The sequence below is a fragment of the Garra rufa genome, chromosome 8 (assembly GCF_049309525.1).
Source record: "Garra rufa chromosome 8, GarRuf1.0, whole genome shotgun sequence".
NCBI lineage: Eukaryota > Metazoa > Chordata > Actinopteri > Cypriniformes > Cyprinidae > Garra > Garra rufa.
In genome coordinates, this window is record NC_133368.1 from 7,454,681 (window position 1) to 7,478,653 (window position 23,973).

Below are 23,973 nucleotides of genomic sequence, written 5' to 3' on the forward strand. Positions count from 1 at the left end.
AAGCACAGAATTTGTGGGACCTGAAGGACTTTTCTGAAGAAGATTGTGCAGTTTAACTGTTCAGTTCCTTTTTGGGTGAACTATCCCTTTAAGGTCTATTTAGAGCACCTGTGGCATAATAATTACAACAACAGAAACTCATATGTCAATTATATAAATTATACCTGTTAGCGCCAACCCCATCATCTCCGATGACAAATCAAATGTGTTGGCTCGGTACACAGACCATGGCCTGTGGCGTGGACTGCGTTCTCTTCCCGCCATCTTGGCTCCAGTTACTTCAGTGACCAATGCAACTCTTACACTCCCACTTTATGTCGCCGTTTTCCAGTACTCCAGGCTCTGTTTTAGTCTACAAGTTTGGAATCTAAAAGCAGGAAAGAGAAAGGGACAAAATATGAGTCAACATTTGCGTCACCATCTGTCTAGAGACTGAAGAACCAGCGGACCCTGAGGCTGTTAACCTGAGAAAACCAAAGAATGAGACGTGTGCTTAATCTCAAACCACTATGTATGTCTCTGCATTATTTATGTGGTTTCATAGGAGGGCATTTATAATTGAACACAATAACAGAACTGGAATCAAAGAGAGTCAGTGCCAGAGGATAGCCTTATGTTTATGAATGGATAATTCATAACTTAAAGGAAATGTTTCACAAACAGGATGCTAAGAAGGATAACATAAAACTTTAGGGCAACACTTTATATAGACATAGCTTAAAGGAAGTGCTACATGTTTCAAATGACACCAAACATCATACACTTGACAAATGTAGGCCAATGGAACCATTTGAGTAAATAAATTGTTTACACTACCGGTCAAATGTTTGGTATTTATTAAAGGGATAATTCTTTATCAAAAGTGGAAGTAAGACTAAAAGTAGGGTTGCAAGTCTCTCAACATTCACTAAGAATGAACCAAGCCTATTGATGGCATCATCTGTGTTATTTTAGTATCCAGTTCACTAAAGGAATTATGTAAATAACGTAACCACAAACGCACATACAAAAGTGCTATAAAATCAGCTAAACGCAATTTCCGTCAAGCAGCTTCCTATTCTCTGAAAGATGCAGCAAACCATTACAGTATGCTGGGACTGTACAACATGATTGAATCCTGACACACAGAGAGAGGAAACAGGATAAACGAGGATGCAAATACGCTACATCCGTGGCGGATGGAAGGTTTTTGGCTGTGGTTGGCAAAGCAGCAGGTAGTGGGCTGCAGTCTGGGTCTGAAGGGGTGGACGGCTGATTCTGACTCAGGCTCCAGCAAACACAAGCAACAACCCACCAGCTATCCATCTGCCTGATATAGTCCATCACACAGCCTAGAAACATATCACAATGAAAAACACATTTATCATAATGTGTTCACAGCAATCAAGAATAGAAATGGCCATCATCAGAATACTCATCTCCCGCCTGGAGTTAAAGACGCCCATAAACTGTAGCAGAAGGTTTGATGATTAGCACGCTCATATTAGCCTTGACATTTCACGCATATTACCCAGCAGTGTCTGTGCTGCTTCATTCTCTAAAACGATTTCTTACAAACCTCATTCAGACTTACATTCAATTATGATTTAAAAGCAACCGTTTTCATGCCAATTGCACCAATTCGATATGGATCTCATCAGGAGGATAGGAAAATGAGTGGAAAACAGATGAAAGTGACTGTGGTAGATGTTTGTTGATGTTAATTAAATGTTGTCTCTCACCTCAAAGATCTTGCTGTAGTCTGAATCACTCACAGCACAACACAAACACATTTAACAGATACAAGCTGACACTTCCAGTCATAATGTGAAAAGACAGACAGGTTTATGGAATGGAAATGGCCTTAAACGTGGTTGTGCTGTTGCCATCTATTCAGGGTAAGAAAGCTCTTGGATTTCATCAAAAATATCTTCATTTGTGTTTTGAAGGGTTTGGAACGACATGAGGGTGAGTAATGAATGACAATTCTCTTTTTGGGTGAACTATCCTTTTAAGGTCCTGCAGCAGGTCTTTTACTCAGTGATTAAGAACAGCACAGGGCTGACAGAATAAACGACTGCTTCTTACTTACTGGTTCCCTGTCACATCAATTTCACAAAAAAAGGACCACTATGTGAACAAACACAGCCCCTTTATGTTGTGGTAATAAGTAAAAGCACAGATGATATGTGGCTTTGCATTTGCCGAAAATTCATTTGCATCAGATACGAGAATAAAAAGCTCTAGTGAACACTGCTGGTTCAATTATCAGGAAGTGGAAGTTACAACCAACCAACACTGCTTCAAAGAAGTCAGGCCTCAAAGCTCTTTGTGTAAAAATGGAGATGACTTATGAGAAAAGTCACAATAGGACCACTTTAAACGGAACTAGAGTAGCTAAAAATGGTGCACATATCTTGAGGTTTGTGCAACGCTGTACAGGACCAGTGATGTGTTGCACCAGGCGTGAAGCTGCATATAATCTCAGAGTGTTCACTGGCACAGACCAATCAGCTATGAGCCTTTCTTGCTGTTGTAGATTTCTGGAACAAGACTCGACATCATCATAGTCACATGACAGTATGAAATGATAGGTCTAGTTTTTTAAAATATATTTAAACTTTTTATTGTAACATAATAGGGTTTTTATAGTTGTGTTTTGGACCATTATGGTTTGGTACAGTATATGTCAAATTAACTAAAACCAAAAGCACAATATGGCTACGCATTTCAAAGCGAAGCGTGCACTTCGTTCAGGTGATCAGCTTGTGATCCAGTGTTTTCCGTGCCTCAGAACGGTTCCATTCATAGTGAATGCAATAAACTTGTTTATTGCATGTGCTGTGCTTAAAGGGATAGTTCACCCAAAAATGAAAATTTGATGTACATCTGCTTACCCCCAGGGCATCCAAGATGTAGGTGACTTTGCTTCTTCAGTAAAACACAAACGAAGATTTTAGCTCAAACCGTTGCAGTCTGTTATATAATGGCAGTGGATGGGCATCAAACCTTTGAAAGTAAAAAAAAAAAGAAGAAGAAAAAACTTGCACAGAAAAATCCAAACTACATGCTCAGGACAGTCAAAATGACATACTGATCAGTTTTTTTTTTTTACTTTCAAAGGTTTGGTGCCCATCCACTGCCATTAAATCACTAACAGACTGCAAAGGTTTGAGTTAAAAATCTTCGTTTGTGTTCTACTGAAGAAACAAAGTCACCTACATCTTGGATGCCCTGGGGGTAAGCAGATAAACATCAAATTTTCATTTTTGGGTGAACTATCCCTTTAAAAAAAACGGAAAACACTGGATAACGAGCTGATCGCCGGATCGAAATGTGTGCTTCGCTTTAATATGGTCAGCGACGTCAAACGTCTGCTGTGTGAGAGCTAAATGAGCGCTCTGTGAAACCAATCAGAGCAGAGCTCATTATTATTCATGAACCTTCCAAATAAGGCAATAACAGACCATTTCATTCTAGGGACAAATCCTAGGGTTGTAAATGGACTTGTAAAAAACCGTTTCTGGATCATTTTTGCCCTTACCTGAGCCATACCTTCTATGTAGATCTCAGAGAACAATTTAAAATATTGTATCAATGCATTCTATGGCACCTTTAAATAAATGCTGCCTTGGAGAGTATAAGAGAAAAAAAAAAATCATACTGACCCCAAACTTTTGAATGGTATAGTGTATAACAATCAAAAGGAAAAAAAAATAAATAATTTAGATAGTCTGTGAAAATAAAGTGGCTGGAGTTGTGCAGTGTGTCAGAAATAGACGGGTGTCCATCAGGTGAAAGCGCACACACACACACACACACACACACACACACACACACACACACACACACACACACACACACACACACACACTAGGGCTGGGCCGATAAACGATATCATATCGAATCGCGATAAAATTTATGTTAATAACGATGATAGGCTCTAGACATTTTTTGCTCGATATGGATTAATCTAAGAGCCAATCACACAGTAGAAATATGCAACAACAGCCAATCAGCGTACAGCGTGCGTGTGCACGTCAAAGTACAAAGTTCATTTCCTACCGCACTTTGCGAAGCAAACTTAACACCAGTGACGACAAAAAAAAAAAAGAGAGAGGAAGCAGCGACGAAAGTGAAACTAACTTCGAGTTATTATCCAAAGATGTTGAAATTGTCGACAAAAAAGGTAGCACGAATTCCGTTATATAAGTGGTTTGGCTACCTGAAAAGTGACTCTTAGCTCAGCTGAGAGTTTGGCGCGATTGTTAAAACTGAAACCGAAAGCAAAAAACGCACGTGCATTCAAAAGCAATTTTAATCCCCCCAATGCACGCAAATTAGGCTACATGACATATCTAGGCTGTAGGCTATGATAGGTTGTGTATGTCTATAGCTCTGTATCATGCTTGAAATATCCGTCTCTATTTGCACTTTGAATATTTAGAGAGTGGCCTGCTTTGATTATGGCTGAATTATCTGCACTTAATACGATTAAGAAAGAACCGTGTCGTAATCTTTTGTTATTTATACTGTAGATTGTTTCAAAATACAGTGGTTGCCTCTAATTTAAATAGCTCAACCTATAATAGAGAAAATAAACTATTGTGTTAATAATAATAATAAATAAATAAATAATTGTGTTACAAATTATGTTTTTACAATAATTTTATGTTTACATTTTGTACATTTACTCTCATTTACCATACTCTGTCACAACTTTTATTTTTTTAATTTATTTTAGTAAGTTGTTTTAATTTTTAAGGCCAAATCTGTAATCTGTTTTTGTTAATAAACTATACTTTAAATGTAATTTAATGAACCCTTTCATTTTTGTGGCTTTAGTCATTGTTGGGATACTATTTTAAAGCTGGCAACATCAACAGCTTATATCGAAATATATATCGTTATCGTTCAATATGGGGAAAAAAATATCGAGATTACATTTTTGCCATATCGCCCACACACACACACACACACACACACACACACACACACACACACACACACACACACACACACACACACACACACACACACACACACACACACACACACACACACACACACACACACACACACACACACACACACACACACACACACACACACACACACACACAAGACAGCTCCGTTAATATTAAAAGGAGAGCAATTTATTTCTGACTCATCGCGGCACTGGGGCAAAGGAAAACTCGTTTCAGAATTCAGGAACTACTGTATTACGATGATATCATCACTGTCTGTGACTGAAGTGCAATATTGTCTTTCTTCTGCACAATTTTCGGCACTTCATTCAGCTCAAACCACTTATAAACCCCTTTTTGTAAACAGTTATTTTTGCGAATAATGTGTGATGGACACAACACAACAATCCGTCAGCACACAGCACGCTGTTGCAGTGTCACTCTAAACTGTCAGTTCTCAGTCTCCCACAACCACATCCTGACCTTTTGCTTAATCAGGAAGTGTGAGTAACTTTCTTTTCAGCTGAGCTTTCTGGGACTAGCAGTGAGCAAACACTTTCCATTTAACGGTTACCTCAGCAGAGCTATGTATACATGCTACAGACCTGCATATTCAGGCCTACTAATCAATAGTGCTGTTGCAGTAGTGTTTCTTGGGTCCTAATGCAGATGTTTTATTCAGTGCAGCCTTGACACAACATTCATCAAGGCACAAATTGTCACATGGGACACCTTACATGTCTCAGGGAATTCATGGATATAAAATGTAAATCTGCAACACATCAAGAGCACCGTTTAAGAGAGGGCCTGTTTGTCATGTTTTTGTATTCAAAACGCATGACAGGAAACTGGAAATAGAACAAAAAGAAAACCAAAACAGTTCTAGATGTATTGTGTCCTTTAAAACAATTTGGCAGGGAAATCAAGTAGAGATATCTAAAGTAATTGTGGCATGACAGCATCTGTGAAACTAAAAGAGGAACAGAGGCGGGAAATATTAGGCGGTATAATCAACGAAGGAGTTTTCTATAACTCTTTCATGTCTAAACACAAATTAGAGTGAGATGAATCTTGAGGCCTACTAACATTTGGTCAGAAATTAGCAGTAAGGGAGAGTGTGGAAATTCTGCCCTGGTCTATAAAGATATAGATGTACAGTACATATCATAAGCATAGCATTGGAATCTGAAATTGTGCCACCAAGTTATCTGTAAAATAAAGCATAGTTTACTAATAAAACAAGAACTGATGCATGTTTCTATTTTTGAAGAGATATTATATGCATGAAAAACATGCAAAGGAAATTAATCCATGTGTGAAAGTGTTTCTGCATGAACAGCTCTGTACATGCTCCATGGGAGCCTGTGTATAAATAAACTTTGCGGTAGATGATTTTTTTTTTTGGAAAGAAAGAAATTAATACTTTTAATTAATACTTTTATTCACCAAAGATGCGTTCAATTAATAAAAAGTTACAGTAAAGAGATTTATAATGTTACAAAAGATTTCTATTCCAAATAATTGCTGTTATTCTGAACTTTTCATTAACTAAAAAATGAATTTATCACATTTTTGACAAATATTAAGCAGCCTAACTATTTTTAACATTGATTATAATCAGGGATGGGCAGTATTTCAAATAAATGTATGTACGAATGTATTTTGCATTTAAATACATTTAATCTAATATAGAGGTTGATTGGCAAAAATATTTTTGTATTTAAAAAATACAAAAATACTAAGATTAAATGGATTTTACATACAAAATAGCATTTTGTGTTTCAAATACATACATTTCATTAATGAATTTCAAATACATGGATTTGAAATACAGCCCATCCCTGACTATAATAAGAAATGTTTCTTAAATTAAATCAGCATTCGAATGATTTCTAAAGTTTCGTGTAACACTGAAGACTAGAGTAAAGATGCTGAAAATTCTGCTTTGAGTCATAGGAATAAATTACATTTTAAAATATATTGAAAACAGAAAACAAATTGTATATTTTAAAATGTAATAATATTACTATTTTTACTGTATTTTTGTCATAATAAATTAAGCCTGGGCAAGAATAATTTATTTAAAAACTACAATTTCAAACATGTAGACTTATTTTGCAAGGGTGCATCTCTCAACTTTCATGCACATAAAGCTATCAGGACAAAGTCTTTGTATAATAAAATGACTATCTTTAATGCAAACAGTTCATCCGAAAAAGATAATTCTGTCAAGATCTAAACCTATAAACTGTATTATTTCCAATGGATATGAAAATAAATATTCTCAAGATTCTTTACACAGCTCTTTGTCATAAAAGCTCCAAATTAAGGAACCATTAAAGTAGTTCATATGCCACATGCATAGGTCTTCAGAAGGCATATTTATACTGTGCACGGATTAAAATGTAAATCTGAAATTCAAACGAGTCCCAACCCTTTGCGCCATGTTTGACATTATTGTCAAATGTCAGTGCATGCTATAAACAAGCAAGACACGTCAGTCTAAATATGGAGAATGACGGGTGAATAAATATTGACAGTGTTCATTTTTGACTGGACTATACCTTTACGTCTCCAATAAGTTCATTAAAGCAAAGTCTTAAAATCTGAAATGAACCCTAAATCTGCATATACCAACAAAAAAAAAATCAAAGACTTTGTGCCATTTAATCTCTGTTTTGATTGGATTCATATAAACGGTAATTAAAGCAATCACAACCATAATGAACAGCCATTTCCTTTTAGTGATGAGTCACCGCCTGGGTGAGAACAGGATTATCCATGCCTTTCATCTCTAGACCTTACACCATTTCTTCTGGCAGAGCGAAATTCTACTTCTATGAATGAGCAACCAATCTCTCTTAAAACCATGTATCGTCACTGCCTATGACAGACATCTGTATCTGAATGGTGTGTAGACGTCATAACAAGTCAAGAAGGGCAGACAGAGACTGACTTGCACAGCAGACACAGTACAGTAACAGGGATGAGAGTAGCATATGTGCTGAATTTGTGCTTCATGCTTGAATTGGCAGAATAACAGCAAAGCACTTGTCATTGGCAGCATCTGTCTCGCAATAAAAAATCCATGAACTTGAGGTTCATGAACCATCGTGACACTGGACAGACCATAAAAAGGAACTATTTGTTTCTTTGTAAAAGCCAGTGAGTAGCTCTTGTTGTGAGAGGCTGTTGGAGACGGTGGGATAAACCATTAGCCTAAATGTCTGATCGGTTTATATCATGACAAATGTTCTGCGAGAATAGAAACAAGCTCCAGGCTTTACATTATAGTTTTCATTTTTACAAGACACTAAAAAATATCTTCCGTTCCCTTTTTCTTCACTACTCTTTTTTAATTACTAGTTTTCAGATTCACTAGTCACTTCTAATGAGGACTAATACATGAATCTTTGAATATTAGAATATTAAAGAAGAGTGAACCTTTCATACATGTAACAACAAGAGTTGGTCACATTTGAAAAGGTAACCCTACAAGGAACAACTACTACAGAAAATACTGAGGAAGGAACTTTGAGACAATTAGGCCCTTGTTTTTACACTAAAAACATACCAAATGACATAAAAGTTGACAACACTTGCATTAAATCAAAGGTTGTCATCAGAGCCATCAGAGATTCATTCAATTGTGTGACATATACAGCTAGATTCTTAAAGGAACACTCCACTTTTTTTGGAAATAGGCTCATTCTCCAACTCCCCCCGAGTTAATAAGTTGATTTTTACTGTTTTGAAATCCATTCAGCCGTTCTCCTGATCTGGCGATATCACTTTTAGCATAGCTTAGCATAGATCATTGAATCCTATTAGACCAATAGCATTGCGTTCAAAAATGACCAACGAGTTTCGGTATTTGTCCTATTTAAAACTTGACTCTTCTGTAGTTATATCGTGTACTAAGACCGGTGGAAATGCAAAGCTGCGAGTTTCTAGGCTGATAAGATTAGGAACTACACTTCCATTCCGGCGTAATAGTCAAGGACGTTTGCTGCCGTAATATGGCCGAAGCAGGCGGAGCATTATCAAAAATGAGTTCCCAGCTATAGCATTTGCACATGTGTTGCGTGGTATTACTCCGCCTGCTTCAGCCATATTACGGCAGCAAACTTCCTTGACTATTACGCCGGAATGGAAGTGTAGTTCCTAATCTTATCAGCCTAGAAACTCGCAGCTTTGCATTTCCACCGGTCTTAGTACACGATATAACTACAGAAGAGTCAAGTTTTAAATAGGACAAATATCGAAACTCGTTGGTCATTTTTGAACATGATGCTATTGGTCTAATAGGATTCAATGATCTATGCTAAGCTATGCTAAAAGTGATATCGCCAGAACAGGAGAACGGCTGAATGGATTTCAAAACGGTAAAACTCAACTTATTAATTCGGGGGGAGTTGGAGAATGAGCCTATTTCCAAAAAAGTGGAGTGTTCCTTTAAGTGCACATCCAGTGCTTAATTTACTATCCCATGAGGCCAAGGGAGAGGATTTGTGAATGGCAGAGAAGCAAAACAAATAACCGTGGAAGGTCAACATGACAGATGAGTGCATCCGGATTACATTCATAATATATAAAACATACTTTTTTAACGGCCAATAAATACTAAATCACAAAAAGTATAGCCTACTTAGACAGCATGTGATTTTTAACAAAGCCTGTCAAGGTTTCTAGGGATCAAGTGACACTATAACAAATCAGAAACATGTAATACAATTCCTGTAAAACTTTTTACACAGAATTTTTTAAATATATTATAAAGGTTTTAAAACAGTTCATGACAACACTACCAGTCAAAAGTTTGAAGAGTAAGATTTTTGAAGAAGTGTTTGAAAAGTAAGTCTCTTCTGCTCACCAGGCCTGCATTGCTTTGATCTAAAGTACAGCAAAAACATAAAAAAATGTAATATTTTACTGTTTAAAATAACTTTATATTTTTTAAATATATTATGCAATTTATTCCTGTGAATTTAAAGCTGAATTTTTAGCATCATTACTCCAGCCACATGATCCTTCAGAAATCATTCTGGTATTCTGTTTTGCTGCTCAAAAAACATTTATTATTGTTATTAATATTATTATGTTGAAAACAGATGAGCAGATTTTTTTCCAGGTTTCTTTGATGAATAGAAAGCTCAAAAGAACAGCATTTATCTGAAATATAAATTGTAACATTATAAATATCTTTATCATCACTTTTAATCAATTTGGAGCATCCTTGCTAAATAAAAGTATTAATGATTTCTGAAGGATCATGTGACACTGAAGACTGGAGTAATGATGCTGCAAATTTAGTGAAGTAAAAATATTTCAAAATATTACTGCTTTTGCTGTATTTTGGATCAAATAAATGCAGACTTGATGAGCAGAAGAGATTTTGAAATTCTTACTGTTCAGAAACTTTTGACTGGTGATGTAGCCCATGATCACATTCAAATACAAAACTGAACTTCATTCATTTTAAGTACCACTGTTGACAGAACTCTAGTAAGTTTATGGTTCAGTAAGCAAGCAAGATTCATCCAGTACTAACAGTTCAGAGTGATTCACAGTTGTTTTTGATTCAAAAAGAATTACTAATTACTTGATTAAAAAGAAGTTTGCTATGATTCACTACAAGTACTGGCTCATATGAGTCATTCGTTCAGTAATGAGGTAGCTAACCTACAGTGATGCTGCTGTTGTGGAGTGTATTTTATTACAGTTGTTCCGCCTGCATTGACAGGAGATAGCAAAATCCATTTTTGTTTAGAAACTGGGTCTAGGTTTCCATCTCGAATGTGTTCAAGACGCCTTTTAAATATGTCAGCAGCCAATTTATGACCCAGCGGATTCTTTTACCTGCAGGAACATTACTGGAGCATCTTTCAACGTAGCAGCAAAAGCTGAAAACATCGCGGCAGCTTGAACATCATCTTGACACAGGGTTAATGACGGAATATAAAGCGTGACGACGACTGAATGGACGATTGCGTCCTCCGTTGTCTTACAATAGCCCCAAAAATATTCAAAATGCACCGTCCGATCTGCTAATAATCACTCACACACAATTTCTCACACCATATTACCGACTGTGTGCATGTCAAAAGAAAATTGAACCCTTTTCCTTCAATGCTTCCTTTTAAGCGTCCTTTAACTATGTGCTACCACACGACCGCACTGCAAACAACACCAGCTTTTAAAAACGCAGGAGGGATCACTTACGTTTCAGTCACCGATAAGCTCCATGATTTTTTTTAAGGAAGTATGCAGATCAATGTTTTGATAAACGGCGATCTCCGCAATTCTTCCACTTGCGCTGCATTCTGGACTCGCCCTGATGTGATGTCACCGCGCATTACGTCAGAGTTGTTGCTCTAAAAAGCTCCGCCTCGTTTACGGACAGCGTGAGTCAGACAACATGCACTGTCCAAATGAGATTTGAAAATGTGTATTTTAAATAGTTTATTTGCTTGGGTGTATTAAAGAACGCCTCATTAAGGTGAAATGTTTTTGATGCATTACAGACCTAAACAAACAGGTGCGGTAACGGAAGACCTTGACTCCCATCTAGTGGTTAACGCCGTACTACTGTGTACTATTCCATTCTGCAACATTCTGTGACACCTTCCATAACAACATTGCAATATAACATGCACGAGTTTAGGTTGAATGAAGACATGAGCTATCTTTTAATTTTCGTAAAGAGTTTTTCATGTTTGGATAACATTAAAATTAAGTAAATAAATACATTAAAAATAAGCGTTATTATTTATACCTTTTGTGTCCCTAGTATAGATCATTATGTTATTGCCTTAAATTTTTTCAACATCAGTTTTAAAATTGTCTTTGACATATATATATAACCCCCTTTGAACTTTAAGAATATTTAAGTTTTTTTTTTTTTTTAAATAAATAAATATAAAAAAATATTTTTTTAAACCAAATTTTGGTGGAAAATTTTGGACAAAAGATCATTTTGGTCAACCTTAGGTATATAAATTTAAGAATCCATTTACTAAATGTGTCTATCCTGTTAGGTTTTTTTAAACTTAAAGGAGTAGTTCACTTTCAGAACAAAAATTTACAGATAATGTACTCACCCCCTTGTCATCCAAGAACCATGTCTTTCTTTCTTCAGTCGAAAAGAAATGATGTTTTTTGAGGAAAACATTTCAGGATTTCTCTCCATATAATGGACTTCTATGGTGACCCTGAGTTTGAACTTCCAAAATGCAGTTTAAATGCAGCTTCAAAGGGCTCTAAATGATCCCAGCCGAGGTAGAAGGGTCTTAGCGAAACGATCGGTTGTTTTCTAAAACATTTACAATTTATATACTCGTCTTGCCGAGCTAGACAAGATGAGCATTTGAGGTTAAAAAGTATATAATTTGTATTTTATTTTATTTTTTTCAGAAAATAACCCATCGTTTTGCTAGATAAGGGCCCGTTGAAGCTGCATTTTGGAAGTTCAAACTCGGGGGCACCATAGAAGTCCATTATATGGAGAGAAATCCTGAAATGTTTTACTCAAAAAACATAATTTCTGTCACGGTTGAGTAAGGGAGGGTCTGGGTCCAGGTGCAGGGAAAGGGTTTTTTAATTAAACAATAAACAAATAAATAAACATAAACCAAAAGGCCAACACGGCACAAACTGAACATAAACTGAAACACAAAATAACAAAATCAAGAACACGATCAAAGTCCAGGGATTTCAAGAACACAAAATACACAGAAGACAGAAGACAATGCAGCCATGAAGCAGGAGTGAAAGGTGAGAGTTTTTAAAGACCAGATAATAGTGAACAGATGTGAGTGAATCAGTGCTAATGACAAAGACAGGTGAATGCAATCAGGAAGTGCAGTGTAGGAACAGCGACCTCAGGAGGCTGAGGGGAGACCCACAGCCACGATCATGACAATTTCCTTACGACTGAAGAAAGAAAGACATAAACATTTTGGATGACAAGGGGGTGACTACATTATCTGTAATTTTTTTTCTGAAAGTGAACTACTCCTTTAACAGGGTGGACACTAATAGGGTGGACTTTTTTTTTTTTTTTTTTTTTTTACCTAAAATCATCCAGTCATAATAAATAATGCTTGACAGAATGTCTGTCAAATAAAGAATTTAATGTTTTTTTTTTAAATGCTACTTTTAAAAATAAGAATTTCAATTTACTTGTTCATATCCCCTTAACAGGGTGGACATGTTGACCAGATCAAATTGGAAAGATGAAATGTGACCCATGGACCACAACACCAGTCATAAGTAGCATGCGTAAATTTGTAGCAATAGCCAACAATACTTCAAAATTATTGATTTTTCTTTTATGCCAAAAATCATTAAGATATTAAGTAAAGATAATATTAAATGAAAATATTTTGTAAATTTCATACCGTAAATATGCCAAAACTTAATTTTTGATTAGTAATATATGCATTGCTAAGAACTTCATTTGGACAGCTTTAAAAGCGATTTTCTAAATATTTAGAATTTTATTGCACCATTAGATTCCAGATTTTCAAATAGTTGTATCTCAGCCAAATATTGTCTTAACAAACCATTCATCAATGGAAAACTTATTTATTCAGCTTTCAGATGATGAATAAATATCAATTTCAAAATCAAATTGAATCTTATGACTGGTTTTGTGGTCCAGGGTCACAAATAAGTAAAAACAGACTTTCCCAGTCTGAGGCTTTCCCAAGTAAAAGTTTTATTTTATTAACTGCAGTTTCTGGTTTGGCTGAAACTACAGTGCTACTTGTTTGTAATGGAGATGCACTAATGCACAGTGCTCCTGAAACTCCGTAGGAGTTTTACTTTATAAGTGTTTGTTATGGCAGAGAGGAACAGGTTACCTCTATTAACAAATCTTTTCTGAGAACTAGAGGAAGCAAAACTATTTCAAAGGCAAGGACAGAAACAACAAGGTGCGGCATTGGTAGACAACCGGCCCCCACCTGACCACACACCTGTTCTCTGAGACCCAAAACTCAGTCAAGAGTGCGGCGATTAGTGTGCTATGGACGTAGGTGGAAGGAACACTTTTAAAATGTATTTTTATTTCTTTACATATTTACTGTAGGCTACTTTTTATATGTCAGCTTCTGGCATATGTATGTTTTTAAAGAAAATATGGTGCTTCATTTTAATGAGAGGACGCCTTTCGGCTTTTTATTTTTGTGCGTAATTTTTGCATCTCTTGGATACGGAGCAAACGTCGAGGTTCCTTTTAAACCGACTCCTGCGTCTCCATCTAAACTTCCCCCGATGGAGGAGACTAATCCTGACCTTAAACCGGGTGAAACCACCCAAGCGGCGTTTACACTGAACTACCTCCGCATTCAGATCCCTTTTGAGATCACTTTATGGGTGCTACTTGCGTCCTTTGCCAAAATAGGTAAGCGAGTACACATTCTATGGCAAGCTGTTTTCACATGTAGTCCTTAGACCAACTACTAGTGACTTTTTGATGTTAGTTGCTCACTTGTTTTAACTACTAGTCAAATAGCCTAGTATACTGGCTTTAGTTTTACTAGAAGCCTATTTGTTTATTTAGTCTTGCCCTGCAAATCCTGGTTCAGTTTGGCCAACCACAAACACATTTTGTTCCTCAGACAGTTTTTTTGCACACTTCTTGATTTGTTATAACGTGTGGCAGCCTATAGTACTTCAAATGTTTTTCCAGGTCTAACCGATTAGTACAGTCCTAAACATGACAATAATTGATAATTTTCAGCAGCAATAATCAGCAAAATATGCAAGTTTCATTCGGTTCAGTGGCATTGTTTACATTCAGTGCTGCGAATATGGCTGATTGATGATGCATTATGAAAACACTCTATAGCATTTGGGTCAAATTTTCTTCTATAGCTCAGTTACAAGTATTTTTTTTTATTTTTTTTTTATAGGTTTCCATATCTACCATAAGATCACGGTCTGGGTGCCAGAGTCATGTTTGCTGATCTCCATTGGTCTTATTGTCGGGGGCATCATGCATTCGGTTCACGAGAAGCCGCCGGCAGTGCTCACTTCAAATGTCTTTTTCCTCTATATGTTGCCATCCATTGTTCTAGACTCAGGCTACTTCATGCCCACTCGACCTTTCTTTGAGAATTTCGGTACGGTGCTGTGGTTTGCTGTTCTTGGCACCTTGTGGAATTCCATTGGCATTGGCATCTCCTTGTTTACCATCTGTCAGATCGAGGTGTTTGGTGTGCAGGACATTAGCCTGCAGGAGAACCTCCTCTTCGCCTCCATCATCTCAGCCGTAGAACCGGTGGCTGTGCTCACTGTGTTTGAGGACATCAGCATCCATGAGCAGCTCTATATTGTGGTTTTTGGAGAGTGCCTTTTCAATGATGCTGTCACTGTGGTAAGTATGTGTGCACATGGATTGTAGATGTAGAAAACCAAGTGATAAAGGTTTAAAAAAAAAAAGGGGGGGGGGGGGTTATATAGTAATGCAATAGAAGAACCATTTTGAGTTCCACCACCATCAATGGAAGTATCAATGCCAATAAAGAACCTTTTTTTTAAGAGTGTATGAATCTTCCATGTCATCCCAGATGTTCATGTCTTTCCTTCTTCAGTCGAAAAGAAATTACGTTTTTTGAGGAAAACATTCCAGGATTTTTTTCCATATAGTGGACTTCAATGTGGGTCAGTTGGTTGAAGCTGCATTTAAACTGCAATTTGTACCTTCAACCTGCTGACCCCCATTGAAGTCGACTATACAGAGAAAAATCCTGGACTGTTTTTCTCAAAAACCTTAATTTCTTTTCGACTGAAGAAAGGAAGACATGAACGTCTTGGATGGCATGGGGGTAAATAAATTATCAGGATTTTTTTTTTCTGGAAGTGAACTAATCCTTAATCAAAAAGTATCACAATTTGTTTCAAAAGAAATATGATTGTATAAAATCTCCTTTCAAATCTTGTCCTAGTAACAGATTATTTGAAATCCAAAACTCAACACAAGCCAGTGTACCTACTCGGTCATTTGATACAGGCTTAAACACCATGGTAAACACAATGTGTATGAACAATATCGCCTTTCTTTATTGTGTTAAACATAAAACAAATACTTAAGCACAATTACATTTCTTATTTTATTACATTTTCACCAGAATAGTAAAGAGAAAAGTAATAGTATGAGAACAGTAAGAGAAAGTAAGAAAAGTCTTTATGCTATTGCAAAAAAACATACTTAATATACTTCATAAAAACAGAGAAAATATGTGATGAATATCTGTAAAATAAACAAATTAGCCAATGTTGTTTAAATGAATGGTTGCAAAAATTAGTACACCCTTGATTAAATTCAATAAATGCCTAATATTTTAGTATCTCCTCAAATCTTATTTTCCTGAATAATTTTGACATGCTTTTTTGTTGATTAATCAAACAGACTTGCTGGAATATTATATCTCCAAGGAGCTCTAATGTGTCTTCTATGTAAAGAGTAATTGCTTAATTTGTTACGTTTCAGAGGGGGTTTACTCATTCATGCTGAGTACTGCAGTATGGCTTTCATTGTTTAGTTCACATGGTTTGATCATTTTGTTGCACATAGCAACAAACAAACACTCTGTGTGATGGTCTGCATGTGTTTTGTACTCTAGTTTTATTAGCTCAGCATATGTTGTCACACTTTTGTGTTGTTTATATCAGATTGTGAATTAGTTATGTCAAGTAGCTCTGACTGTCTGTTTCAGGTGCTCTATAATCTTTTCAATCATGTAGCAGTGATGGAAGTAGTTGAAGCTGCAGATGTTTTTCAGGACATAGGTTGGTTTTTTGTGGTGGGATTGGGAGGTACGTTTTTCGGCGTACTGTTTGGCTTTGTGGCAGCCTTCACCACACGCTTTACAGGAAAAGTGAGAGAGATCGAGCCTCTAATCATCTTCCTATACAGCTACCTGGCCTACCTCATAGCTGAGCTCTTTACCATCTCCAGCATCATGGCGTAAGTCAGAACTCATAACTGCATTTTTGGCGATAATAAAAAAATGAAGTAGCACTGTTTTGTCTTTTCATGAATGTTGTGTTCTTGTTTCTACAGGATTGTAACTTGTGCCTTGACTATGAAGTATTACGTTGAGGAGAATGTATCCCAGCGCTCCTGCACCACTATTCGGCACGTCATTAAGATGGTTGGAAGTGTGTCGGAAACTCTGATCTTCTTCTTTCTGGGTGTTGTTACCATAACAACAGAGCATGAGTGGAACTGGGGCTACATCCTCTTTACTCTGCTGTTTGCTCTGATTTGGAGAGTCCTGGGTATGGAAGACCATTTGTGGATTATAAAGAATTCCCAAATTACTAGGAAATAGCAGGGCATTTTCTTATTTTCATCAGTTACAATGAAACAATATTGCATGAAACTGCATGCTTTCAACTGTGATAATGCTTTTACATAACAATTAAACACACAATAAATTAGTAATAAGCTAGATAGACACAATATTGCCAACTACAGTAGTATGATCATTTTTGCTCCACCAATAGAAATAGTTCCATTCAAAGCAGAATCAATCATCACATCTTCAAGCAACACACACTGTTGTGTTTCATTGCGGAACAAATCAGTGTTTTGACTAAATCAGTTGAGTGAATGATACAATTCCTAAACTGTTTTATTCCTGAATGAATGAGCTTGTTGAACAAATGAACAATGAGAAGAATTCAACTCCATTGAGAAGGAGAAACTATTCTTGTGACCTTTTGGCCTAAAGGTGTAACCTGTAAAATCCACACCGCTAATGTACAGACTTGTCACAACAAATAGCTATATATTACCATATATTTTCTTTTTCCCCTTAGGAATCCTGGTCCTAACGCAGATCATTAACCCCTTCCGTACAATTCCTTTCAACGTCAAAGATCAGTTTGGTTTGGCCTATGGTGGGCTGAGAGGAGCTGTGTCCTTTGCCTTGGCCTTCACTCTCCCAGACAGCATTGGTCGCAAGAAGCTGTTCATCACAGGCACAATTGTTATCATCATCTTCACAGTGTTTATTCAGGTACTGTACCTTCCCACAAGAGCCAATGAGTCTTTTTTAGGAGTGCTTGTGTATAAACTAGCCAAGAATTTCTTTCTATGAACCATCATTACAAGATGGAATGGAACTACTTTTCAACAAGTTTCTGGTTTACATCTCTAATCTGTGACCCTGGACCACAAAACCAGTCATAAGGTTAAATTTTACAAAACCGAGATGTATACATCATATAAATAAGCTTTCTATTGATGTATGATTTGTTAGGATAGGACAATATTTGGCCAAAATGCATCTATTTGAAAATCTGGAATCTGAGGGTGCAAAAAAATTTAAATACTGAGAAAATCACCTTTAAAGTTGTCCAAATTAGGTTCTTAACAATGCATATTACTAATGAAAATTTACATTTTGATATGTTTACAGTAGGAATTTTACAAAAAATCTTCATGGAACATGATCTTTACTTAATTTCCTAATGATTTTTGGCATAAAAGAAAAATCAATAATTTTGACCCATACTATGTATTTTTGGCTATTGCTACAAATATACCCCAGCGACATAAGAATGGTTTTGTGGTCCATGGTCACATCTTTGTTCTGCTAGACTGAGCTCCAATGAAGCTTTAGACTTCATATATTTTACCAGGTAATTACTTAATTATTAATTACATTTTTAATTTATACACTACTAGTCAAAAGTTTGGAATAATTAAAAAGTCTTATGTTCATATTTAGTTGTCGACTGATTATGAGTTCTGATAAAAAGCATTTTTATGGTTATCGGTATCTGCCATTTTCAAAACATATTTGCTGATTATTTAAAAAATAATTAAAAAGTATTTAAAGAAAGTTTTTTATCAGAGCCCTTTGTTATTTGTAATTTTGACATTTATTTTTATTTTTTCACCAGACATATACAACGCCTTGCGAAAGTATTCATACCCCTTCATTGTTTTCACATTTAGTTATGTTGCTGCCTTATGTTAAACTGCTTTTTCCCCACATCAGTCTACACTCCATACACCATAATGACAAAGCGAAAACAGATTTGTGACAAATTTGCAAATTCATTCAAAATAAAACACTGAAATAAGTACATTGCATAAGTATTCATACCCTTAACCTTTGTCATTATGGTGTATGCATTGTAGACTGATGTCAGAAAAAAATCATTTTAAGCAGTTTAACATTAAGCTGCAACATAACAAAACATGAAAAATTAAGGCGTATGAATACTTTTGCAAGGCACTGTATATTGGTTCAAAATATTGGTTAATGGTCTACTTGATTTGTAAAATTGTTTGTATTTGCATTGGCCCCAAAACACATAACGGTCGACCCCAATTTTTAAAATACGTTTTTTTATTTTAGTTTTTTTAATATTTACTTTTGATCAATTGAATGCTTCCTCATGAATAAAAATATTAATTCTTTTCAAAAAATGCCAATCCAACTATTATTTCTCTTTGCAGGGAATTACTATAAGACCCCTTCTCAAATTAATAAATGTTCGTAAGACAAATCGAAACCTTGAGACCATCAATGTTGAGATTCACAAAAGGGTATGTTTTCAGTGGTTTCATTCATTTAATCTAAATATGCTTAATTAATAATCAAGATCAGTGTAGTTTTGATGCCATTGCTCTGTTTCAGTTAATGGAGCACACTGTTGCAGGCATAGAAGATCTGTGTGGACAATGGAGTCACTACTACTGGAAAGACAAGTAAGGGTTATTTTTGAACTACACAGCTTTTCCAATGGAAAAGTATAGTTATCCGCTGACAACTGCTTAGTAGAAGTATTTTAGTGTCATGTTTCCACTTTTCTCTGTTATCATTTTGTTAGTGTCCAAAAAACGTGCCACCAGTTAGACTGGTCTTGCAGCATTGTTGTGTGGACGTGGGTTTCCCAGTCAAGACTATTTCCTGTTAGTTACTACCATAGCTGTTACCCTAGGTTTCTTTTGTTTTGTTTAATTTAGTAAGATATCTGAACAAATAAAGGACATGTATTTATTGACTCAAGAGATAAATAACTACCTACAAAATCCTGTACACTCTGTGATACTGATTTTGAGATGCATTCATTTCTTTGGTTGTCAGGTTCATGAAGTTCAACAACCGGATCATTCGGAAGATTTTAGTCCGTGATAACCGTCCTGAGTCGAGCATTGTGGCTCTGTATAAGAAACTGGAGCTTCAGAACGCCATGGAGATACTGGACCAAATGTCTGGCGCCATCAGTGCAGCTCCCTCTTTAATTTCATTGCAGTACGTCTCCTTTTTGCACTGTCACCTCTGTTCCTTTGTTTCTCAGAAATCTCTAAAACTGTTTTTAGCTGAAGTTATGTAGCTTACATTTATAGTCATTTCAGTAAAGGTCTGTGGTAACAAAGCTTCACATTGATTTGCTTCCTGTTGATTTCTGTTTTGTCTTTTACTATAGTGAAGAAAGAAAGAATGCCCCAAAGCCCAGGAAGAAGTTCTTGTCATCTGATGTGGCAAATATGCATGAACTCTTATCAAAGAACATGTACAAGATCAGACAGAAGGTGAGTTTTGTGCCAGGTTTACAGATTCATATGCATTATTACAACAGCCTATTTTCTATTTTATTTTGATGGCACATACTGGCTAGCTTTACTGAGTGCAGAAATTATTGTGTTTTTGTTTTTTAATGGTCCAAAGTGTCACTTTTTTTCAGTGTAGGGCCAGGAAACCAGTAATTTTGCCGTGAGACTACATTTCGTTTTATGGAAAACTTTCATATCTTCTCAAATTATTCAGTTTTGTAGTGTTTCGTACAGTTGAAGTCAAAAGTTTACATACACCTTTCAGAATCAGCAAAATGTTAATTATTTCACCAAAATAAGAGGGATCATACAAAATGCTTTTTTTTTTTTTTTTAGTACTGACCTGAATACGATATTTCACATAAAAGATGTTTTATGTAAAATATAGAAAGGAAACACTATGCATTAAGAGCCGGGGGGTGAAAACTTTTGAATAGAATTTCAAATTTTTTTATTTTTGTTTTGCCTAAATATCTTTTCATTATCTTATCTTTTTCATATAATACAGCCCTTCAGAACCTACAGAAGATACTTACATGTTTCTCAGAAGACAGTATAAGTTAAATTTACCCTGATCTTCAAATTCAAACTGTTTTTTAAAAAGATGGATCTGAAGAATTTTTCTGAAGAGCAGCGGGCAGTTTAACTATTCAGGACAAACAAGGGAGAACTATCACTAAAAAAACAAAACAACAACAACAACAACAACACCACAGTATTAAGAATGAAGTGTATGTAAACTTTTGAACTGGGTCATTTTTATAAATTCAACTATTATTTTCTCTTGTGGATTCTATGTAAACCTCTTTTATGTGAAATATCTTATTCAGGTCAGTACTAAATACAAAATATCATGCATTTTGTATGTTCCCTCTTATTTTGGTAAAATAATTAATATTTTGCAGATTTTGCAAGGTGTATGTAAAATTTTGACCTGTATGTGGGACATCGAAATTGTTCATGTTTACTTTGCTGCTCCTTATCTATATTTTTATCCATTATGCTTCACAGACATTGTCTTACACCAATAAACACACATTACCCAATGATATCACAGCCAGAGAGATCCTGATGAGACGCCACACAAGCTTACGACACAGCTTCAGAGCTGGAAGCTTACACGGAGCTGTATGTAACACAATTGAGAGCACTTATTTATATACGATACAAAGTGATATCATGTAAGACAAAAATCCTAAAGAATGCTGTCTGAAACCAGAACACAAAGTTATACATAATGATCTATATAGTACATACACTTCTAAAAATGGAAATGAGAGTCTTATTTTTTGTCCTTGACACTTTCCTTATTCGTCTTTCACCAGAATGCTACCAAAATGTCCCAGAAGTATTTCTCTCTGCCCATGGGTCGGAGTCTTAACTCTGGATTTCCTCCAAGGAGAGTCGGTCACACTGGTGAGAGCTGAACCTCTGGTGCTTATAGCAAAATCAGATGGATTGTATATAGTTTGCAAATGACATACACGTTGAATTTTTAGCAGCCTTTACACCAGTCTTCAGTGTTAAAAACAATTGTGCTGCTTAATATTTTTGTGAAATAAAAATATTTATGAAACATTTTTCCAGGATTCTTTGATTAATAGAAAGTTTAGAACAGCTTTTATTCTAAATATATTTATTTTTTTGTCCTGTATGTGTTGGTGTGATTGTGTATATGGCTACTGCATAATTTGTCATGCCATCTAGTGGGAGTTTTAAATATTACAATAATGTGAGTCAAATGATTTTCATAACTATATTCATTTTAAGCTGCTGTATTGACAGAGTAATACTCTGTTGTCTTTGTAGGAGATGCTGATACTGAATCGGAGATCGACTATCCGTCAAACAGACCCACAATCAGGCATCCACGGAGACTGTCATCTAAAGCAGGGATTCCTCTCAGGCCACTGGACACTCTGAAGAACGCAGCTTCCTCTGTCAACATGGTGGATGAACAAAATGAGGGGCAGAAGGGCAACAGGAGGTCACATTTGCGTTCAGGACGTACATTCAGGTCTAGAAACTATAGTGATGAAGACTCTGAAGGTGAGGAGGAACAGGAACCACAGAACAGCAGTGAAGTGCAACACCCTTTGATGAGGAGACCACACTGGCTGCCAAAGAAACCACAATGAGATTTACAGGGATGGACACAATTAATGCGGCTGAACTGCTATTATTTGTGGAATTGATCTCACCACAAAAGAAACTCATAAAACCTAAAACACTTATACTAGAAGAATATAGAATGAACTCACTTCATGTTAAACACAATCACAAAGTATTGCCTATGAAAAGTACAGTTGAGGTCAAAAGTTTACATACACCTTGCAGAATCTGCAAAATGTTAATTATTTTAATCAAAATAAGAAGGATCATACAAAATACATGTTATTTTTTATTTAGTACTGACCTGAATAAAAGATATTTCACATAAAATATGTTTACATATAGTCCACAGGAGAAAATAGTTGAATTTATAAAAATTATCCTGTTCAAAAGTTTACATACACTTGATTCTTAATACTGTGTTGTTACCTGAATGATGCACAGCTGTGTTTTTTTTTGTTTTGTTTAGAGATAGTTGTTCATGAGTCCCTTGCTCACTGATGCTTCAGAAGGAAACACGATGCATTAAGAGCCAGGGGTGTAAACTTTTGAACAGAATGAAGATGTGTACATTTTTCTTATTTTGCCTAAATATCATATTTTTTTCATTTAGTACTGTCCTTCAGAAGCTATAGAAGATATTTATGTTTACCAGAAAGCAAAATAAGTTTAATTTACCCTGATCTTCAAATTCAACAATTTTCACCCCCTGGCTCGAAATGCATTGTGTTTCCTTCTGGAGCATCAGTGAGTGTTTGAACCTTCTGTAATAGTTGCATATGAGTCCCTCAGTTGTCCTCAGTGTGAAAAGATGGATCTCTAAAACATAGTCATAGTTGGAAAGGGTTCAAATATGCTAAAATACTGAAAAACCAAATAATTTGTGAGATCTGAAGGATTTTTCTGTAGAACAGCGGGCAGTTTAAATGTTCAGGACAAACAAGGGACAAAGATCCCTCTTATTTTGGTAAAATAATTATCAATTTGCAGATTCTGCACGGTGTATGTAAACTTTGACCTCAACTTCATTTAGGTAAAAGCTTTCTATGACACAAAAACCACTAGAACCTGTAATAATACAGTATATATTGGCTTAAAGCCACATTTTGCTTCATATGCATATTGCTGGTATTGGTAAAACTGATAAATTGGGCACATTGTCATTTCATATAGGCTATTGCTATTTATTAGATTTAAGTTAATTAAATTATTATAATTCAATTTTACATTTTAAAATGATTATTTATGAATCAATTACTTGATTCATGAAAGTTACTTTCTATATAGAACATAACATTACTTTTGTATTAGTCTTGCTGTGAAATATACATG

General features: G+C 35.7%; 2 protein-coding genes across 3 annotated transcripts in view; one reads left to right on the forward strand and one right to left on the reverse strand.

Moving 5' to 3' along the window:
* Positions 1-11,288, reverse strand: part of inpp4aa (inositol polyphosphate-4-phosphatase type I Aa) — a 33,325-nt gene extending 22,037 nt beyond the window's left edge. For both annotated transcript variants that reach the window (XM_073845416.1, XM_073845415.1), the window contains exons 1-2: positions 11,169-11,288; positions 165-367 (exon numbers count right to left, since the gene is read on the reverse strand). In XM_073845416.1, the coding sequence (XP_073701517.1) occupies positions 165-264 (100 nt within the window). In that variant the 5' untranslated portion in view covers positions 265-367; positions 11,169-11,288. The remainder of the gene's footprint in view (positions 1-164; positions 368-11,168) is intronic.
* A 2,799-nt stretch (positions 11,289-14,087) lies between these two features.
* slc9a2 (solute carrier family 9 member 2) lies at positions 14,088-22,667 on the forward strand. The gene is made up of 12 exons (XM_073845950.1): positions 14,088-14,352; positions 14,864-15,327; positions 16,670-16,920; positions 17,017-17,234; positions 17,778-17,977; positions 19,429-19,518; positions 19,610-19,680; positions 20,060-20,227; positions 20,403-20,508; positions 21,541-21,657; positions 21,855-21,945; positions 22,339-22,667. Exons 1-12 carry the CDS (start codon positions 14,088-14,090, stop codon positions 22,665-22,667), a joined length of 2,370 nt encoding a protein of 789 aa, XP_073702051.1.
* Positions 22,668-23,973: the final 1,306 nt, after the last annotated feature.